Source organism: Hoplias malabaricus, chromosome Y (assembly GCF_029633855.1).
Source record: "Hoplias malabaricus isolate fHopMal1 chromosome Y, fHopMal1.hap1, whole genome shotgun sequence".
Classification (NCBI taxonomy): Eukaryota; Metazoa; Chordata; class Actinopteri; order Characiformes; family Erythrinidae; genus Hoplias; species Hoplias malabaricus.
The window spans coordinates 8376507-8394614 of record NC_089820.1 but is presented as its reverse complement, the minus strand read 5'-3'; the positions used below and the strand labels follow the sequence as shown (position 1 = coordinate 8394614).

Genomic DNA, 18108 nt, shown 5'->3' with positions numbered 1-18108 from the left:
ATAAAGAATCTGATTATTTTGTGGTCCCTGAAATACATTTAGTGGGTTCCCCCACGGACAGCTGTATTTAAAATGTTTTGTGTACAGAATCCGTTGGCACATCCAGGCCAAAAGCTGTCAGTGTGGGACTACGTTCTCTGGAGAGTTCTGTCCAGTACCTTCGGGGCTGGCATTTTTAAATAAGGAATAATCATCCAACATCAGTACCTGAACTCACTAATCTTTATGTGGCTGAATGCCATCAAATTCTCAAAGCAAAATTTCAAAACAACTGCTGTAAAGCCTTCTGAGAAAAATTCAGAAGAAATTTTGAATGAGAAGGTGTCCACAAATTTTTGGACTGATAATGTTTTAACACTAAACAGGCTTTGGAAGGTTTGAAATGCTAATAATCTTTCTGTTGCTCTGAATTGAAGACTGAAAACAGGTTACAAGATAATGTGCACTTTATTTTTTTTTGTTCCTCAGTAGTACATCAAATACTTTCTCCTGTCACAGGATAAAATAGGACTAGAATCGCATGCATTGGGGCTGGCACAGACAAAACAAAAACAACCAAACAAACTAAAACTGAGCATCATGGCAACTGCAGCTGTACTCTGCTGTAGTGTTGGCACCTCTAAGTACAGTCTTTATTCTTACAGGCATTAAAGCAATAGTTTAAAGGAAAATAAAATCTATGATTCAGCCAAGACTTGTTTGGTGTCTGCTTCTTAATTTGACACTGGAGTTAAAAATATAACAGGGTTATAATGTCAATAATTAGAGTACTATAGATTTACTACTAATATAATTATATTATAAAAGTAATAGAATCCTCCTTGTGTTATTTTTTGAATCTTAATTTTTAAGATCTAAATGCTAACATCAGACAGCAAACAGGTCATTGACCAAACTACTGCTTTAATCCCCTGCATTTATCTCAGTGCTCCTGCACTGCACTGCCGTTTTTATTATTTTCTGGAGAAAGATGGCTCTTCTCTTCACACCGAAAGGCACAAAAGTAGCTCGACAAAGCATGGTGCTATAAAGGATAAAAGCTCAGATGTGAGCGACAAACAATTTTTAAAAAATTCTTGAGACATGAGAATCAGTGAGAACCGACCGGTGTGCTTTTATTGCGAATCTTGACTAGAGAGAGTTTGGCGAAAAATCAAATTTCTGGCATGAATTGTATCCTGGAAGTTCGACTTCATTTGGGACAATTTGAGTATATTTAGTCAATTTCAATACCTGATCTCCTGTGAGCTGGGACTTCCACAATCACACAGTGCTAAACCTCAGAGCTCAACACTCTGTGCTTGTTAGCAGGTACCGTTATGGGGGAGAGGGAGGAAAACCCTATGGCAGGCTATGGCACCACCAGGGATTGTAAATTTGAATTTCAGCCAAACTATCACTAACGACAGAAGATTTGTAAAGTCTGCTGTGGCAAATACCTGCAGTATCCCTGAATCCAACAGGCTACATGTACACACTCCAGTTCAGGAAAAATGGGATCTTTTGTAAAATGCTCTAAAAAATAAGAATCTGTGATTTGTTCATTCTCTTGAACTTTTAACTGACAAAAGTACGCATTTCTGACATCTTGACTGACCAGCTTGATTGTATGTTGTAACTATAAATATATTTTCTTGCCTGTAAAACACTCAAAGTTCAGATAGGTGCAAAGTAAGAATGAAAATACAGAATTCTTACAGAACAGTCAAGTTACAAGGTGTTCAGAGTTCCCTGTAAGAAATTGAATACAAAAGCCATAAAAGTAGCATCCACTAAAGGCTACATCTTTGCAAGGAAAGACGGGAGGAGGATCACCTCTTTGTTGCAAAAACAAAGCAAGTTCAAAACAAGTCAAGCAGTTCAAAACAAACAAATCTCAACACAATTTTGCAATGCATGTAAATATTTTTCCTTCTACTCTACAAAAAAAACTGAAAACTTTAAGATATCCAAAGAAATCTCAGTTTGGGTAGGGCAAGGCCAGACATCACTGTTAAATGAGTATGACATTCAAGCCCTTAGACAGCACTGCATGAGAACTGCAACCTGAAACTCTTTTATGCAAAGAGGAAGCCATACATCAAGTCAGTGCAGAGTCACTGCAGAGTTCTCTGGGACCGTGCTCATCTCGGATGATTGGAAATACAATGGAAACTTGTGCTTTAATCAGATGAACCCACATTTAATTTATTTTTGAGGTTAAACTAATATTGAGTCCTATGTTTGAGAAAGAATCATTGATGCAGAGGCATATATTAGGATTTTACAGGGACATATGTTCCCCATCGAGACAATTTATTTCCTGGTTGGTCCTGGTTAGTCCTACAGATGCTTGAATTCAGACATGACGCAAATGTGCTTGACTCGCCAGCTCGCAGTCTGATCTGTCTCCTATGGTGTATCATTAAAAAGAGAATCAGACAAATACGACCTTGGACTGCTGTTGTATCAAGCAAGAATGGAAACAATTCCTCTTGTAAAACCGCAAAAAAATTGTTCACATTATTTTCCTAAATGCAATTAAGCTGGTCTGTGAAAACACTCAAAATCACAAAGTTTTGTATTTCTGTCAGTTATATAAAGGTTCAAGAAACTGTCCCAACTTTTCCAGAAATGGGGTATTTGGTTTACAACAACACTGAGAGAGAAAGGGGGAACATTTATTTATTTTTTTTATGCAGTACCTGCTTCAAAGTGAGTTGTGTTTGCATACTGCCCCGGAGTCCTGTAGAATCTTGCCCACAAAACAAAACAGAAGTTTTTAAAAGTGCAAAATAAATGGTCACTTACAAATAAGCAACATATTTATTATCACATACTTTATAATGAAGATTCTTCTCCCCCAGACTTACAGCCCTGGGTGAAATATTTTGTGAATAAAACATCACCAATGCCACTAGGGGGCGCAATGGTCTCAGAGGATACTAGTTCCACTGCAGTAAATTAAGGCAGTTCCCCCAGATGCATGTTTTGTGCTACTTACACTAAAAAAAAAAGAAGAAAAAAAATAAAGAAAGCAAGAATAAACAGTTATAAAATTAAATTTATGCTCTAATAAAGAGTATTTTTTGCCAAGAGAGAATCACTATGTTAATACGAAAATGGCGAGATTGGAATTAGGCGACTGATATTTTTTCGTTTTACCCATAAATTATTATGGACAAGATTCACACACGCACACACGCACACATATATAATAAAAGACAACTATTTAAAAATATACACTACCATTCACAATGCATATCCCACACTAAAGTACCACGTATGGTTTATAATTTATAGTTTGTTTTTCCAAAAGTTTGAGATACATCTTGAAAATTCCTGTTTTTCTGAGACTGAAGTTATCGTTCTGAGTTCCAGAGCAAAACACTATTTCCTGGACATAGTCCAGAAGGGACAAAGCTGGATGTTCTGATCACTTTTTGGGTGGGCAGGGGTGCTGCTGGATGATGGGTTTCATTCATTAAATGGGCGAATCACCAAAGTGCTTGAGGCGAATGCGCTGGATATAGCTAGCAGGGCTGTAGCTTGTGTGGGCAGGGCTATAGCTGGCATGGGCGGGGCTATAGCGTCCAGAGCTGCAGTAATCAGGTGAATGTGTGTGTCTAGCTGGACTGTAACGTCCAGCTGGAGAAACCAAGCTGCTCACAGGAGAACCAGGCGTCACATTCTTCATCCTATGGCTTTTCAACCCCGCTGGGGTCGGCCAGCTGAAACAGACACGCAGACAAAAAAAAAAAGACAAACATACATGCATACGCAACACACAGTGAATGAAATGCTGAAATTAAAATAACTTGCCCTACACCAGAACTCTCCACCTCCGTTTTACCTACATTTAACTTTAGGCAGTCAATCAAAACATGATGGTAAAATCAAGGAGTAGAATTTTAAAAAGTCCAGGTTTTAATACCTATACATGTGGAACAAATATTCTGGAAAATGTTTGCTCTGCACAATAAAAAGAAAAGCTGGACAAAAAGTTAATTAATGAATTTGCTGTGAGGTAAATGATGATTCATGCATCATTTAAAAAGATCTATAGAATTTGTACATTCCACAGTCATTTGACAGATTCATTCATCATCTGTAACCGCTTATCCAGTTCAGGGTCGAGGTGGGTCCAGAGCCTACCTGGAATCATTGGGCACAAGGCGGGAATACATCCTGGAGGGGGCGCCAGTCCTTCACAGGGCAACACAGACACACACACACACACACTCACACCTACGGACACTTTTGAGTTGCCAATCCACCTACCAACATGTGTTTTTGAACTGTGGGAGGAAACCGGAGCACCCGGAGGAAACCCACGCGGACACAGGGAGAACACACCAACTCCTCACAGACAGTCACCTGGAGCGGGAATCGAACCCACAACCTCCAGGTCCCTGGAGCTGTGTGACTGCGATACTACCTATTCGACAGAATGTAGATTGTAAAAAAAATATACAGGAAGAAGAGAGGGCAGTATTGTTTCAATACAGCAACAAAGTAAGTAACTGAGGAAGGCAGAATAATTCATTAACTGCACCACTAGTAAAATGTTTAATGCCTATAGAGTTTACATACCTTTGTCTAACAGCGCAGGAGTAGGACAGAATGGTGTTCTTCCACTTGTGTATACTTGGATATTTCACAGGGTCGATCTCAACACCTTCCACAGCAGAAAGCACCTCTTTGTCCAGTTTAGTGGGGGAGTCTCTGCCAGTGAACACACACACAAAAAATAAATAAATAAATAAATAAATAAAAATAAAATGTTGTTTTCTGTGTTCAGAACCATTAGCAAACACAGCACACTAACCCTACATCTCAACATCTTTAATATACCACAAGTATGAGTATTGGAACTAGGGGTGGGCGATATGTCAAAATATGATCAAAACATTGTAGGCATTTTTCTAAATTTCATTTGGAATCTTCTTTGAAATCTTGTTTTGAAATCTGCAAAGGCCCCAACCTATCCATTAGGAAAATGATTTATTTTACTGCAGAAAAAAAATCGAATTATCTAAGCTTAATGACAACATTTTACCTTCCTTCACAAACTAATGTCACGCACCTCTCCAAATGGCTTTTTACCCTCACCAAAGAGGAAAAAAGTTCTGACTCACCTAGATTTATTCTGATATTTAGTCTTGTTTCTATGGAGTCAAAAAAGGGTCAAAAAGATTTTGAGTTTGTAAAACAATACTCACAAATGTAACGGACTTTGTAACTGGGTTTCAGCAACTACATACACGTAAAACTAAAATCCACAAATGTATTGGAATGAACAAATTTAAAACAACAACAACAATAATAATAACTTTAAATCACAAATACGAAAGAAAGATTTGCATTTGTAAATCAAATATTGTGAATGTATGAATCAGTACCTTCTCAAACGGCTTAAAATGTGCAAGAGCAAACCTTTTTAAGGTTCCAAATGTGACCGTGGGTGTTTTTGAATGAGGTGGAAAAAAATCCACACATTCGCCTTCTCTGCTGCGTGCGCAAATCTCTTTTTGCAGTTGTGGATTTAAGACCCTGTTTTGACGGCCAATTGATGGACCAATAGGAAAGCTTTAGCTGGACCAATCATGTCGCGAGGTTTGTTTAACTAATCAAAACACTGATTTGTTGCTGTCAGCCATAGCACTTTTCAACCAAAAGAACTCCGGTTCTTGAACCGGTTCTGTTCCTGATTCTTGGAACCTTGGTTCTTTCCAGTGAAACGCTGCGTTTCTACACGTTTAGATCAGGAATAGGTCATGAGCGGGGGACGCTGTGGCCGAGTTCAGAGCCGCCCTGCTGACCTTGAAGCGAATGTGTGGATTTTTTCCACCTCATTCAAAAACTCCCACGGTCACATTTGGAACCTTAAAAAGGTTTGCTCTTGCACATTTTAAGTCATTTGAGAAGGTATTGATTCACACATTCATGACATTTAATTTACAAATGGATTTTTTTTGTCATATTTGTGAATTTAAATTATTATTATTGTTGTTGTTTTTTTTTATACATTTGTGCATTCCAATACATTTGTGGATTTTAGTTTTACGTGTATGTAGTTGCTCAAACGCAGTTACAAAGTCCGTTACATTTGTGAGTATTGTTTTACAAACTCAAAATCTTTTTGACCCTTTTTTGACTCCATATGTTTCTAACTCAGTACTCTTCCCCTTTAAGGCCGGAAGCGTTGGAAGGAGAGAGCTTTCCCCAATTGGCTGTAGAGTGAGGCTGCCACCCTCAAGCCCCTCTAAATGGTCTCAGTAGGGAAAGGACAGACAGTGAAAGGGATCTAAACTTTGAAAACATATTTATTGTTTTGATTGTTGTTTATTTTGATTGCTGCTGCCATATAAAACTGTCTGCATCGTCTCTCGCGATGCATGTCTGCTGAAGCAGGGTTGCTTCCCCGCCTCCTTGGTTGAGCCCCCCTCATTGGCCTATTTTTAATTTATTGTTCTTTATTTTGAGTGGTTGTTTTTCTTTCTTTTTGCAAGTCATCTTTACAGAAACATGAGGATTACTAACAAGTGGATTGACGGAAAGACTCATATTTGGTCTTGTTTTGAAAGTAACAACCTGCATAAGCGCTGGTATGCTTTGTGTGTGTGTGTGTGAAACACTTGTGGGCTCTTCGAGCTTCGTGGCACCGCAGTTTTGTTTTTTTTCGAGGAAAAGATCTCATGTATGGAATATAAATTCTTTTGGTTTTAATTCAGTAGTCATACATTTTAGAGTAGTGACTTACATTATCAGTGTCCCGAGAGTCTGCCCATTTGACTGATGTGTAATATGTACGCAGTATGTAAACAACTTATAAGAACTGCAGCGGACTGTATGTGCATTAGCATAATCCAATGATCTCCCTGTGATGGTGTATCATAGACATATTCTTATCCTTCATGAGCTGATATTGTCATATCGCAAACCCCTCATTGGGACTGAGCTCATTTGTTGTTTATTAGAGTGTATTAGCAGCCCCTTGTGGGGGACTTACCCATCAATGAATAGGAACCTCTTTGCTCGTGGAGGCGTGGTCAGGATGAGCTCGTTGGAGTGCTCAAGTGATTTGTATGAGGCAGAGGAGACAGAGCTACATTGATCCCACGACCTGGAGCGGGAGCAAGTCCGCCCTCCCTCCAAACTCTCCTCCGCCAGGAAATATTCCTCCGAGCTCTCGCTGGAGAGCTCGGTCCTCCCCACCCTCTCTGCCACACCCCTTTCTCCTTCGATAAACACTCCTCCTTCATCCCTAGGGCCTGGGCTGAGGCGCAATATCGGAACAATATCAGAAACATCTCTTGAGCGTCTCCCTCCGCTCCTGCGACGCTCCCTTGTGCCTCTGTTCTCATCCTCGTCCCTCAGGGACATCCGCTCAAACTCCTCCATCAAGTTGGAGATGGGAGACGGCAGGCTGGAAGCAGAGCTTCGCTTTGATTCCTCGCAGCCGTCACAGGTCTGCGCTCCACCCATCTGACCATTCAGCGTCCTGTCGGACATCAGCAGCTCATGCTCAATGAGGGTGGCACCGTGGGACACTGGCAAGATGTGGAACTCAGGACCCACCGCTGCCCCACGCTGGACGTCCATGGAGCAGCTGGTGAGTGCTGCGTTCTGGCGGTTCTTTATCTCCTCTAGAGAGATATCCCCACCCTCATCAAGGAATGCCCCCACGGACACAGAGTTGCTGAACTTCTTCGGCTTCCCTAGGAAAGTTTCACAAAGTAATTTAGCCCAGAATTTAGTACCTATGCTATTAGAATTATATATAATGAGTAAGTTCATCTGTTTCAAAAGACACAGATGTTCAAATATGCAGACACTCTGAAAATACATATTATAAAGTTGGAGAGACTCGACCAGATGTACATGAGCGTAAACTCATGTCTAATGCCAATCTCCCACCAGAGCGGTCAAAAGCCCACCTAGATTATACATTAAACCAGAACTATACACAACTGTGTTTTGCCACAAACAAAAGCCTGAAAACATAACCAACCTTAAGTACACTAAGCTTATTTGAGCTGTTACCTGGAGATGGAGTTCGGAACTTGTTGCTGGTTTCGTTCTCTCCGGCCTCATCATGAGCACGATCAGTGTTTTTCTTACTCAAAAACTCCTCCAATCTGCCGAGTCCCTCTGCTGATGCTAGGTCCACAAAACTGTCCAGAAAATCCCAGTACTCCGCCCAGGGGTGACCCAGCTCTCGAGCCAGGTCTCTGAAACAAACACAAAGACACACCAAAAATATGTTTTTTCAAAAATAATTTGAGGAGTATATGAGAAGAAACTGTTGTTTTTAGCCATTTTGTTGTTTTTAGCTTGGTTCTCTTTCGCCACTTTTCCAGTTTTCGCTCAGTACTATTATTGCCCCATGCTCATTGTGTTTCTTTCATCCACATTTGCACTTTATTGGGGTCCAGTGCCGTGACTGGAGATAATCTGATGAGGGGCTTGTCAATTCTAAAGTCAGAATGGCAAATTTTATCCCATTTTTTGACTTTGCCAACCCACAAAAAACAGACTGGGTTGTTTTATTTCCAAGTGTGGTAGTTGGTAGGCAACAGTCATGTGCAGATGCATTAAAATGTGTTATTTTCATATTTAACATTTCTTTCATACAAAATAATCCAAAAAGGAGAAGAACAGAATGGTACACATGACAGTTCCTGTGCTGATAGAGGCTGGAGGTTTTAATACTTACTAGATAGATGATCTATGTGCTGATAGATGTTCAACTCCCTCAGGACTTCAGGAGTTTAAAGAGGACATATTTTTGGCTGAATATCACCAAGGGTCTCAGTATATGAATGCTATCAACATAAACTATGTTTACCTCCCAACTCTCTCCGCTCCGCGGTCCGGATCTGATTTTAAAATGTGGTGGAAGTGTCCTGCTCGTTCTCTAGGGGGTGTTTTCCACACTCGACGAAACTCATCCGCCTTTCAGAACACAAAAATATCAATAATTAAGATGAGAGGATCCCCCCAAAACCAATATAACATCTGTAGTCAGATTTCAACCCTTGCAAAAACATTCAAAACAAGAATGTGTGGTAAGAGATGATACTAAAATTGCAATCCAAGCTATTTTTATGCTTTGGGGATATTTTATTATCATGAAAATTGTATATATTTCATATTATGCATTTCTATATTATTGAATAAATTTAAATGTACTTAACTGTGTACATTTTTTTAATAATATAGTTTTTAACAGTATAGTAACAACATGTCTAATGCTTAGTCGGCATAGTTTGTGATGTCGACTTAACAGAACTGTATATATATCATTTATGTTCCCTGGCTAAACTCACTTTAGAAGGACTTAAAGGGCCGGCAAAGGCCCTTACAGTCATTACAGGGTCCCTGGGGCTTCGGGGTAACTGTGGTGACCGATTTTCCATCAGCTCAGGTGACCAGGGAGCAGCAATCACAGGCTGTGAGGAGTTATCACAGGCTCGAAGGAGGGGCACATAAAAACGGTCTACAAACATTCAGAAATGGCTCATGAAACATTTTCATTCATTCAATTCTCAATACTGTTAATGACCAGGAAATGACTGTTCAATAACCTTCTAAATACTCGCTGATCTTCTGCTTCACCTCCTGGATTTTACTTTTGTCCTTCATTCTTTCACAAATAACCTGGAGCCAGAAAAGCATGATGGGTAAAACAAAGGAAGCATTTAAAGATGCAGCTATTCACCAGCAGTAAGTCGTGTACAATTTAAATATAAAAATATGTATACAATTTGTAACTCTTCTGCATTATTTTCCATTAAAAGTAAATGTGGTCATGCCCTCTATACACTAGTTGTAATAACACCTATAGAACAAGGACAAATGTTTGTGGGTAACTTACATCAGCAGGCCTCTGGTCGTATTTGTTCTTGCTGTTTTTGTCAATATCTGGATGTGAGCACAGAACATTCACCACCATAGCACAACCAAATTTACAGGCAAAGTGGAGAGGAGTCTCAAAGCTCTGAAAACACCAGTAAACAAAAACAATAATAACTACTCTAGAAATGTTTATTGTATATAAGTATAAATGCCCAAAACATGAACACTGTGGTTTTTTGTTTGTGTATATATATATATATATATATATATATATATATATATATATATATATATATATATATATATATATTAGCGTAAATCTCAAAGCATTAATAAACTATATTTTAAAATAGGATAAAACTGTTTATAAGGCTTTGTTTTTGCAGCTGCATGTTTCCATCAAAGAGGGCCACAAATCTCTAAATGCATACACACCTGCTTTAAGCCACAACGTCTGTGTGTGTGTGTGTGTGTGTGTGTGTGTGTGTGTGTGTGTGTTAGGGCTGTGCCATATCTTATCGTTCCCAATAATATTGCCATAATTTTAAAATGATTTTAAAATGTCAATATCACAATATTCAAACGTTTACCTAACCATGTCATGCAGTTAGCCATAATATGGCATATGTTCTTCACATGAGTCGTTAAGGCACAGTGAAATATGTTGGAAAGTGGTTGTGAAGGATTGAAATTACATTTGTAATAAAATAAAACTTTTTAATAAATAAAACCATTTAATAATTTTAATATATATTACATATATTTAATATAATTAATATAACTTTTTTGTTGGAATAGTGTGTTCTTCAAATTAATACAAATATTTTTCATTGTTTTGTCATATCACAAGGATATCATTATTGTGAAAATAACCTAAAATATTGTGATATTATTTTAGGGCCATATCGCCCACCCCTAGTGTGTGTGTGTGTGTGTGTGTGTGTGTGTGTGTGTGTGTAACTCACAGCTTTATCCGGAGTGTTGAGGTACAGGTCAGTGATGTATTGAATGCGTTTGTGCAACATGCTGTCTTGGTCATCTGGATACATTAGACGCATGAACTCCGGGTTCTCCAGAATGTCTAACAGTAACTGAGCAATTCCAGCCTGATTCTCCTTCGCTGCGACATGCATCACATTATACCGACAGCCCTCCTACAACATACACGATAAAATAACAAGTGAATTCAACTACTTCGAGCTTCATTCATTTTGGACACATAATTGTAGATATTCCTTGTAGAACCATGTTCTCTTGACAGACAGACTTCAGTTTAATATTGATTAATGCCAGAACCAGTCAACCAATATCAGCACCTGACCTCAGTAATCCTCTCATGTTAGAATGCAAATGCAAATGTTCACTGCAATATACCAATATCTATTGTAAAGCCTTTCCAGAAAAACTAAACAAAATGTACTGCAGCAAAGTGGAACAAACTCCTGATTAATACCCTTCATTTCAGAAGAAACCTTGTGCGAGCAAGTGATGTGTACAAACATTTGGCCATATCTCAGATTGCATTATAAGAAAAAGCAACATTCACAGTTGTGAAGCCATACCCCATATGACACAAATAACCATACCACACCACCCTGTACACCCTACAGTACTAAACATAGTGCACCACCTTTGAAAGTGCATACATTAATACAGTATGCATGGTATGGCAGTGTTAATGTTTTAATTAACAAACAGAATGCTGTGAAACCTAAACATGGACCAGCTGTAATCTGACCAGAGAACAACAAGTAAGAGGAAGTAGTGGAAACTGAAGAAGAACCAGGTCCACGATAATGGAATAAATCATGAAAGTACAAAAGTAAGGCTCAGCTAAAACAGCACAAACTTACTTCATGAGGCCAGAAACGCTGAGCCTCTGAATGTTACACTCTGGTGTTCTGTATTTACCTGCACCACGGTGGGATTGTCCCCAGAGCCAATAAGGTAGCGAGGGTTACTCCACACCAGTTCACTAAAGGCAGTCTCGTCCCCCTTTTCCACAGCTCGCCGCAGCTTCGCAGTCAGGTCTTGGGTCCTTGGGCTTTTAAAACTGTTTGCTTTCTCTCTGTTTATACTGTCTGCCTCCATAGAGCCCTCTGCTGAGATATGAACCAGAATGTAAACAATTATAGACTGGTTTTATGGAGAAGTATAATAAAATTTAACTTAAAAATTGTGATTATTCTTGGCACAAATCAAACATGTGTAAAGTGAATTTTATTACATCGCTGTTGAACAGTTACTAATAAACTAATATCTCCAAAAAGGTCACTTTTCAGCAAAAATGAAAAACCTTTCTGAGTTTCAATTTAAGTTAATACAAAAAAGAAAACCTTTCCAAGCAGTATTTAATAATTTATATTTCTTGATTCTACATGAACTCACAATTCAAACTGTGTAAATGGAAGGGGAAAAAAGAAAAACATCAATAATGAAGATAAACAGAAACATTCCAATACTGATGTACAATTTTTTTATATTGATGTATAAAAAGTATCATGCAAAACATAAACAGAGGTTTTTGCAACAGCTAAGGTAGTTTATATACTTCTTCCAATATGTCAGAAATTGTACACTGAAATGTGTGTAAGAATATCAAGTTTGGTCTCTGTAAACAACTTATTTTTATGACGAAAGATAGATAGATAGATAAATAAACAAACCAACATCACTTGAGTAGTAATATATTTCCATATATAACTGTCTGTATGTTAAATAAAACAATTTGCACATTCATTCCTGAGTTTTCAAGTGCTGGAGTTAGTTGTGTCCCACAGTAAAAGTGCTTTACCTTTAGAAAAGCCCAGGCCGGTTTTAACAGGAGAAACACAGGGCACACTCTTGCTTGGAGAAGGGTAATAATCACATAATCCTTTAGCGAACTTCTCGGCATCCTCCCTGATGGAAAAGGCCTTAAACCGAGCACCTTTCATCAACTTGACTGCCTGCAGAGCCTCCTTCTTATCAGTATACACGTGAGCTCTTTCTGGAGAAATAACCGCAAAATAAACATGCTCATGAGAAAAAGTCACAATTCATTTGAGGTGTCCAGTGAGTTCTTATAGACTTGGAGAGTTCCTGACAATATATCACACACTTATCTGTAAGCATCAACTACTAATTGCTGCAACTGTACGACATGGGTACAAGCATAAACTGTCTAATTGCACCAGAACTCAAACTAATATTGGAAACTTTTTTTTCACCTCGTTTGTTAAGGCTCTTGCATATTAAGAACAATTAATCTTAGTAGACCATTTTAATTTTTTTTCATAATCTTATATCAAAATACGAGGATCTTAGTAAAGGTATCACTATACTTAAAATGTTCTCAGATCAAGACAGTACCAAAATTACAATTACTTTTTTTTTAATCTGCACACTCCACACTAAATGGAGTTAAAGAAGACACTTGACACTTTGTTTTTAATGGCTTCTGTGCGTACTCATTTATTGTTTATGTACAAACCGTACCCAGTATGCTCAGAAAATCCAACATTATTTATATTAAATTATTATACAATAAGGTTGTATTTTATACCTAATAAATGCTTAGAGATACACAATATTTTACAATAAAAATCTCACAACGTTTCAGAAATATATAAAAAAAATTGTGTCTCACCATTTCGGGCGAGTGTGTCCTCCCACAGTGGACACACTCCAAAGAAGAGGGTCGGCGATATCTGAGGAGTTTTTGGTGGTGTGTGTGTGTCCGGCTGAGTGGAGAATGGTGTGATTTTCTTACTCAGCGGCTCCTCCTCTGGAGGATTTAAACCCAGGTCATATCCCACATCTCCCTCCTCACTAGCTGCCATGCTCTGAGCTCCATCCATCTCCATGGTGACACCTGAGGAGGCGACATGGTAAAACATAACATTAAAATATTCAAGGAGCTAGTAAAAACATGATGCTATTCCATCTTTTGGAATAATAAAATCTGATAAAACATTTCTGCTTATATTAAAAGCTATGTCTTAAAAAAAAGATGACAAAAATAAATATTATATAATATAAAAAAACCCAGAAAATAGACTCTCAGGGCTTTACCCAACTCCATGGCAAAATCTAGAAATGTGTGATATAACAGATATAATTATACCTGAACCTTATTAATATTATTACATTACATTCATTTTCCTGTGGACAACCTTGCAATTCCAGTGTAATTGAATATTCTCTTCCAAGTGTGATGAGCACCAGTGAGGATGTAATAGCAACACAAGTCCATGCAGAAGTCTTTACCCTCCACACTTCAGCATTGTGTGATTGAGGAAGTCAAACGGAGGCAAATGGAGAGATTTACAATGACCAAAACAACTGGCTAAACAAAACTGAGTAAAAATAGTTCAAGACATTTTAAACTGAGTTTGGGACTGTGAACATTGAGTATGAATGCCTGACGATTTCAGGAAAAAGTTCATGTTTCACCTGAATAAATTATACAATAACATTTTTTGGTATTTCATGCCTAATTTTCACCTTTTAAAATGATAACATACCATCTGACTGAGCCACGCTGGCAAGGTCTCCATCTGTCTGGGCGACCGCAGTGGTCTCCAGCAGCACTCGAGCAAGTTTTCTCTCAAAAATAGCCCGAGTTGTGGCTGTGATGGGGCCCCAGTTCAGATTTGCTTTAATTATCTCTTCCCTCAGTTCATCGGCACTGAGAGCCCTCAGCCGGCTCAGTGCTGCGTCCATATTGCACCTGTACACAGAAACACAGAAGTTGCTTAGAATGGGCAAAAGTTTGTGTACCCCAGGTCAAAATTTTATTACTAAGTGAAAATTTGTGATATCCTCTACATAAAAAAAGAAGAAATTCTCATATTTTAACACACAAACTAAAGTTAACATACTGGGGAAGAAACATACAAGGATTGAGAGGTGATCTAAAGAAAAAACACAAACGGAGCATCAGAAAGAATCGGCAGTTCACTGAATCGAGTCATTTCACTGTGCATTGCATTAACCGAAAGTTTCGAATCAATCGATTCACTGATTCACAAATTAGGTCAACTTTATCCCCTTTTCGTCTATATTAGAATATTTCAAAAATATAGTCATGAACCAAGTTTTTACCAATATTGGATGACAAGTAAAATAAGGAGTATTTTTTGTTTAGGCCTACAGCACTATTTTTTAAAATATATTATTCTCCAAAAGTAAATGTTAGATTACGCTGTAATCACACTGATGGTAATCCTAATTTCTACACTTGTGCATGCAACAGGATGTATGGAAAAAAAAGAAATACTGGGTATTGGTACTGGTTTATCCTTCCTTCTCCATACACACTATGTGTTCTATTCAGTGAATGACTTATTCTTCTTCTCGGCAGTTATGCATCATTTGTAGTTGGGATCATGCTCATATTAGGAATTCCAGAAAGCAACAAATGCTCTAAAGGCAGTTGTCAATAATTTTTCTCTTGAAACAATTCAACTTAGACATGACAGCTACAATACAATGAGGACACAACATGTATTACTATAAATATACACAGGTCCAAAAGAAATAACGGTTCAAATAAACCAATTCGTTAAAGAATCGACTCTGGGCGGCGCGCTTGCGCAGTGGAACAGGAGGGGTTTTCATGCTGATGGTGAGCCGGGTGCAGGGAGACACAGTTTAAATGCACAACGGCCACAATACAATCCAAATATTAATACAACATTGACCACAGGGCACCTTGTCTTCTCTAATAGACCTGAATCACGACTATGAAAAAGTGGAATGTGAGAAACGGAGCGTGGAAACGTCTCAGCTAATCTTAACAAAAGGACAGACGAGACAATAGAAGCCAAAAAAGTCAAAATACTAGAGATTATTTACCTTTAACTCTCCACAGACGAATGGACTGCTCCTTTACTCTCACATATAAACACATAAATTCACAAAGACTCATATAGATACATCAGCTCCTGTCAGAACTGCAGCACCATCTCAACCGTCATTCTCTCTGTTGTTGTTCCTGTTGTTTTTGTGTATTTGTTCAGCTCCAGAAAAGCAGACAGTTCTCAGAAGATACTCACTACTTTGTGTGTCCCCCTCAGGCACGAATAGACACCTTAATGCCAATAAAACCTACAAAATATCCCTCTTTCTGTCTTATATTAGCCGCCTGCCATGCTACAGTTCCACTGTTCCTTCAAGAGGCTTCTTCTTCCCTCTGAGCTTTCTCCCTCAGAAACCCACAGCGCCCCCTTATCATTTACTCAACGGCGAAACATCACATTTCTCATTCCACCGCCAAGATTTTTCCCCACACATAAATGTCCACTCTATTAAAAACATGTATGTACAATGAAATATATGTGCTTGTTAAAAAAATGTAGCTACACGTATTAAAGGGTTAAAAAGTGTGCATTTCTAATTAATAGGTGTATTAATGTGGTAACCTTTTAGACATAAACTTATTAAATGGAGAGAGAAAACCTGAAAGGTAATGTTAGTGTAGTTAGGTCTTTCTGGCTTACAGTAGGGAAGAAAAAAAAAACTATTGGAAGTCCATGGTGTGCTGAATAAAGAAACACTGTTCTTTTATCATTTTGAATGGTAACTGGGAACACAGGGAATCTGAAGAACTATTTAAAATTACTTTTCATTCAAGTAATGAAAACTACATAATTGTGCATTCTCCACTATACAACAGTAGTTCTGCCCCCAAAGATTGGCTGGCTGAGACACATTTTAGGAGTGCCAATAATGCACGATAATGGCACCCTGACCAAAAGTCTTTACTGTATCATAAAACCTAACAAAAAACATCAGTAAGGGAACTGTGTTATAATCATGCTCAAGATTTGTACTATAAGGTGAGATACTGGCACTCAGCCACCTTAAACCCGTGCCGATATCTCAGGTTATAGCATTCCCTCTCATAAATTTATTAAATAAAATTTTTAGAATGGAATATTTTAATGCTTAAATTCGTGATAATTTTTTACTTTGTTATAGATCAATTCTACCATTATTCACAATGCTGAATATCAAAACCAATTATATTATACAATTATATATTGTTTTATTTCCATTGGAAGTGTGTGAAAGAATTGAATGAGGCTTCATTTGATGGATTTCCAAATATATTTAGACAAAGTCTTTTTTTGCAGTAATGTTGTTTCATAAAGAGTTATTTTTAATGCAGAAAAAAAGGCTTTAAAGGGCAGCGAAAAATTACAGAACACTTTTTCCATTTAATCTTGCTGGTCAACATATGTGCTAATAGCCGTACAAACAGTAACAGTATTGACAAGATGGTGGATGATTGTTTAGGAACAAAATATAATAAATAAATAAAACAAAAATTTCAGTTTAGTCCCTTTGCTGATATTGGATTTCACACTACAGTCAAAAATGGTTGCACAGTTTGGGCTATTTTATCATAGCTGATACACCTCAGTAAGACCTAAAAATGGCTTAATGGGTTTATCTGGTGGGGTAGAGAAGAAGGTTATGCAGTGCTATGGCCTTTTAGGACTGAATGTGAGTGTCATTATTAATATCATCCCTTTTATATGGAATTACATTTTAGGTTTTAAAGCTCATTTTTCCACATTATACAGCTTTAGACTGATACTGTATACATTGCATTAAAGGAATACTAACTTTTTAATCTCTACAGCATAGAGTTATTGTTGTCTGTTTCCCTGTACTAAGAAAAGAACAGAAAATACTGTAAAAGTTAAATAGATTCCAATGAGCAGTTGGTTAAAGGAGCATGTTCTCTACTGGTTCTTCTTCACATTATACAAACAGCCATTACCTGGATGTATGAGATTCTGTACTAAACATTTTAACATGGCCACCCCTTCACGGTTCATACAAAGTAAACAGATTCTCTGTCTGATGCACGGTGCACTCTATAGTTAAACGAAGACCTATTGCTCCTCTAATTACTCATTAGCTTCTATTACATCACAGTCTGTACTTTTCTAATTACAAGTATGCTGAAAACACTATTCTGCAGAAGACTTAAATGATATTAATAATTGCAGAAGCTTTCCTTTAATTTTATATACAGTATTCCAACCATGCATGCATATGCAACGTATAACCATTATCTTAAATACATGAGCTCAGGCCTGAAATTTAGTAACTTCTTGAGGGAGGCATATTGCTGTTAAAATACACTGAGCTTTTTTCCCCTTCCCAAATGGTTAAGGCTGTGAATGATTAATTCTGAAGGAAGCATTCATCCACATTCAATCTTATCATAACCTTGAAAGAAAGAAAGAAAGAAAAAAAGAAAGCTTTGTCAGG

The 18108-nt window shown here is 37.8% G+C and overlaps 1 protein-coding gene across 3 annotated transcripts; it reads right to left on the bottom strand.

The window, feature by feature from the left end:
• Positions 1–446: 446 nt before the first annotated feature.
• LOC136679605 (ankyrin repeat and LEM domain-containing protein 2-like) lies at positions 447–16013 on the bottom strand. Of its 3 annotated transcripts, none has more exons than XM_066658232.1 (14): positions 15879–16013; positions 14346–14551; positions 13469–13693; positions 12635–12829; positions 11752–11942; positions 10806–10994; positions 9860–9982; positions 9570–9642; positions 9312–9481; positions 8831–8937; positions 8026–8213; positions 6992–7700; positions 4573–4704; positions 447–3710 (listed from the first exon to the last, which is right to left on the bottom strand). In XM_066658232.1, exons 2-14 carry the CDS (start codon positions 14542–14544, stop codon positions 3464–3466), a joined length of 2748 nt encoding a protein of 915 aa, XP_066514329.1. In that variant the 5' UTR covers positions 14545–14551; positions 15879–16013; the 3' UTR covers positions 447–3463. The 3 variants fall into 3 exon arrangements, with proteins under 3 accessions (XP_066514329.1, XP_066514328.1, XP_066514330.1); XM_066658231.1 differs by having other exon boundaries at positions 15679–16006; XM_066658233.1 differs by having other exon boundaries at positions 11752–11939; positions 15679–16006.
• Between the last annotated feature and the right edge of the window lie 2095 nt (positions 16014–18108).